The following is a 3152-nucleotide window of genomic DNA, read 5'->3' on the forward strand; positions in this document are numbered from 1 at the left end:
ATACACAATCACAAACACAGCTACAGATACACAATCACAAACACAGCCACGGAAACACAATCACACAAATACAGCTACGGATGCAAAATCACACACAGATATACAGGCACACAAACACCCACAGATACAATCACAATCCCAAACACGCGCCTCCAAGTCCCCGGGTCGAGAGCCACTGACATTGGGGAGAGACACATGACAGAACTCACCCGGAACACACAGGATGGGCGGACCGACCGTAGTGTCATATAATATTTACGCGCTTGTGTGCCATTCACATTTCACCGGAATGCATTTTGCGGGCGGGCGGGCGGGCGTGGGGTCCACCCAGCGCGCGGATAATGTAGAAAGGGTGGGCGGGCTTGGGTTCGGGGGTCAGGTCGGGGACTTCACAGAGGTCGCTGGCTGGGACGATCCGCGTTTGGGTCGTTCCGGCGTTACTATTCTTTTCCTTTCGGTTCCCTTCTCGAGCTCGAATCCACCGTTACTATTCTTTGCTTTCAGGACCGTTCGAGTGGGTTTAATGTTTCGGGATTCTTATTTTAGTTATTGTTATTTTATCTTTTCCTTTGTCCCCCAATTTACCTTTTAATGTTTGTTATCATTGCTATTATTATTATTGCTGTTATTTATCAAAATTATCCATATCATGATTATCATAATCATCATCGTCGTCATCCTCATCTTCATCATCATTTTCTTTTCCATTCCTTTTCGTCGATTATGTGCTTATACTTACGGCTGTATTAACAAAGGGTGTGGGGGAAGGGGGGGGGCTTTATGCTAAGTTACAGATAAGAGATAATGGTTGTGATCACGATGGCGATAACGTGCTTTATAAGATGGCGTCTTTCGAAGACTTTTGCGTGCAAATAGAAATAAATACATGGATAGAAAAATAGTAAATTCAGAGTTAATTTCATTTTTTGACTGCCTGGATCATCTCTGGTGTGGATGTATTTGGATGTTGGGTGAGAGCGTGACCCATGCCCGTGTTTTCTCTTTGTCAGATTAAATTTGTAAGATAGTCATAATCTCATTGCATGTTTGCTAACGACTGTGTTCTCCCGCAGGTAACAACGCCAGCAACAACGCAGGAGGCGGCGGCGGCGGCGGTGGAGGCGGTGGAGTGGGCGGCAGTAGCGGCGGCGGCGGCGGAGGGTGTGCGAGCAGCGTGGGCTTCGACCCCGGGTCAGTTGGGCCCTTCGGGGGCGGCACCCCACTCTCCATGCTCCAGCTGCCGCCCTCCGCCCACTCTGAGCTCAACGCCCACCTGAACTCGGGCGGGTCGTCGGGCGCGAGCTTCACCCTGGACGGCGGGTGCGCCAGCGACGCGGGCGAGGGCGCGGAGCACGTGGAGGGCGAGGTGGGCTGGGTGTGCAAGTCGTGCCGGCTCGTGTTCCCGTCGCCCGCCCTCCTGGCGGCCCACCAGCGCGCCCTCGACCACACCCGCGGCGTCCTCAGACTGACGCAGCTGCTGTACGCGTGCACCGCCTGCCGCCACCACGCCGCCACGCAGGCCGAGTACCGCCGCCACTTGGAGGGGGAGCAGCACCGCTCTGCTGCCGCCACCTCTACAGGAGTCGTGGTGGAGGACGCCGAGGTGGCGGCGGTGGTGCGGCAGATCACAGCCCTGGCGCAGGCGGCGCACCCGGGCACGGACACCAACGCCAACATCAACAAGGACAGCGCCGCGTCGACGCCCGGGCCGCAGCCGGCCCCGAGCCAGTAGTGCGGCCCTCCAGCCTGTGATCCCCAGCTGCCGTAGCCCCGTGCTACCGCCCTGAACGCAGTGCAGCCCAAGGAACCCCTGGGCCGCCCCTCCTCGCAGGCCGGGCCTTGTGCCCCGCCCACTTAACGCCTCGCAGTTAACGCCCCCGCGGCGCCCTGACAAACCGTGCGCTGTGTCGTGTGTCGCCGTGGCCTCGCCGCTCTTGTGTCCTGTAGACGTCGTCGTGTTGTAGCCAGTCGCGGCCGCTCACGCCGCGCACACCCCGCCCGCGCCCGCCGCCCAGACCCACGCCCACGCCACAGACCTGCTGAGAGCGCGCCCGCATAGCTCTCCATGGGCGGGCTTGATGGGCAGCTGTGAGGGCCAGGCGTGGGCCGAGTGGGCTCGGGAGGCGCGGCGTGGGCGCGGGGAAATGACTCATACAATCATACACTTGATCCTGTGGGTAATGGTTCCTACGTAGGTTTATCGTGGCCAGTACTATGTTCCTGTAGCGGCAGTGTGACCTCGCCAAGCCCGGGTCAAGCCCGCTTCTTTATTATGTTTTACCTCCGCCGACGCTCGTGTCACTTGTCCGACAGTTCCTGACCTCCCGAGGGACCCCGAAGGAGGTACAACAGAAGCAACGGAGGACTCACACTTGTCAAGGTGATAATCCTGAAACCTTAGGATAAGGAAACCTCGCAAGAATCTTCAACTATATCCTAACATCTGCACGTTAGATTCTCCCAGACAGGGCGTGCGAAACGTACGTTCTGACGCAAACTGAAACTCAACTTTATCCACTTCGTTTCCCACACATGCAAGCCGTCAAAGTCTACTTCGAGGTAATAATGGCATATACATAACAGTCCATATAAAAAAAGCTAGTTCTGCATTGATCATTACACAGTGATGGTGTCAGCGAATAAATGAGCTTTATATACGTTTTTTCGTTCGAATAGGTTCGTCTTTCTCTTTCAAAAAACGAAGAAAACAAAAAAACAGAAGAACCCTTTTTCGAGTGTCACCGAGGCAGCCGCTTTTGGGGTACCCGCTGACCTCCAAAGACACGAGCTCGAAATGAACGGCTACAGAAAGATGGGGGAAGCTAGAGGTCAGAATTCTGTATGGGAGAGCATTAGGTTGTTCTACGTCCTATGTTCAGGACCCTGGCGCGAACTCCGGGGGGCTTTCTCTTTCGCTAATGAGTCATATTTTCATGCCTTATTCCTTATTTTTCTTTTCTTTCCTTTTTCGATGTGTATAGTTTTTTTGTTTTTTTTTAAGGAGGGGAATTTTTTAAAAAGAATATCTTGGATTGAGGTTGCTCTTTATTTCATTACCCGTTTTTTAAATTTCAAGTATGCAATCTATTATGATTATTAATTTTACTGATTTTCTACGTTAAAAGACAAGATAATTTTCAACCATTGACATT

At 53.4% G+C, this 3152-nt stretch overlaps 1 protein-coding gene across 1 annotated transcript; it reads left to right on the forward strand.

Moving 5' to 3' along the window:
- The first annotated feature begins 890 nt into the window (after positions 1–890).
- Positions 891–2157, forward strand: LOC138866045 (uncharacterized). The gene has a single exon (XM_070137627.1). The coding sequence runs from the start codon at positions 1229–1231 to the stop codon at positions 1730–1732; it is 504 nt and encodes a 167-aa protein (XP_069993728.1). The 5' UTR covers positions 891–1228; the 3' UTR covers positions 1733–2157.
- Positions 2158–3152: the final 995 nt, after the last annotated feature.

Source organism: Penaeus vannamei, chromosome 23, assembly GCF_042767895.1.
Source record: "Penaeus vannamei isolate JL-2024 chromosome 23, ASM4276789v1, whole genome shotgun sequence".
Lineage (NCBI taxonomy): Eukaryota > Metazoa > Arthropoda > Malacostraca > Decapoda > Penaeidae > Penaeus > Penaeus vannamei.

What these genes read in the sequence shown, in the direction of transcription:
- LOC138866045 (XM_070137627.1), top strand. Translation starts at nt 1,229, where the DNA reads ATGCTCCAGCTGCCGCCCTCCGCCCACTCTGAGCTCAACGCCCACCTG.